The 616-nt window shown below is 43.8% G+C and overlaps 1 protein-coding gene across 1 annotated transcript in view; it reads left to right on the forward strand.

Moving 5' to 3' along the window:
- Positions 1-498: 498 nt before the first annotated feature.
- LOC100541387 (olfactory receptor 14J1-like) overlaps positions 499-616 on the forward strand; it is a gene marked incomplete at its 3' end in the record, with an annotated part of 9,193 nt that continues 9,075 nt past the window's right edge. Inside the window, exon 1 of the mRNA XM_010728431.1 lies at positions 499-584. Within this exon, the coding sequence (XP_010726733.1) occupies positions 499-584 (86 nt within the window). The remainder of the gene's footprint in view (positions 585-616) is intronic.

Raw genomic sequence — 616 nt, forward strand, 5'->3', positions numbered from 1 at the left:
TTTACCATCAGCACACACTGATTCCATTTCCTAAGGCAATATATTGGTCCTTATGCTAATGCATTGATCCCTTTTGCTAATCCAGCACATATCAGCGCCACGGTGCCTGCTGGCATCTCATTTGCCTGCAGATGCAGAGATGGAACACAGAGGCTGTGAGAGAGTCAGCAGTGACACAGAGTTTGTATGGGCTCCAGGAGAAAGAAAGCAGGGTGATGCCTCACTAGAAGTGAAAGGAATCGTAACACATGTACAGAAATATAATAACCTCTAATGATAATTACACACACAGATATATATAGATGAATCACAAAGAAAAATATACCTATAAATATAATTACTTACTATAAACATTAAAAAACATGTTATAGGTGTGTTATGGGACAGAGTGGGAGTCATTTGTATAGACAGGTGAGAAGTTTATCCCTGCTGAAATGTGATCAGGGCAGCATTTTCCTCACTGCATCCCTGAGCTCCTGGTTCCTCATGCTGTAGATAATGGGGTTCAGTGTCGGAGGCACCACCGAGTACAGAAATGACACCACCAGGTCCAGGGATGGGGAGGAAACTGAGGGCGGCTTCAGGTAGGCAACCATGGCAGTGCTGACAAAGAGAG

Source organism: Meleagris gallopavo, unplaced genomic scaffold (genome assembly GCF_000146605.3).
Source record: "Meleagris gallopavo isolate NT-WF06-2002-E0010 breed Aviagen turkey brand Nicholas breeding stock unplaced genomic scaffold, Turkey_5.1 ChrUn_random_7180001957811, whole genome shotgun sequence".
NCBI classification, from domain to species: Eukaryota; Metazoa; Chordata; class Aves; order Galliformes; family Phasianidae; genus Meleagris; species Meleagris gallopavo.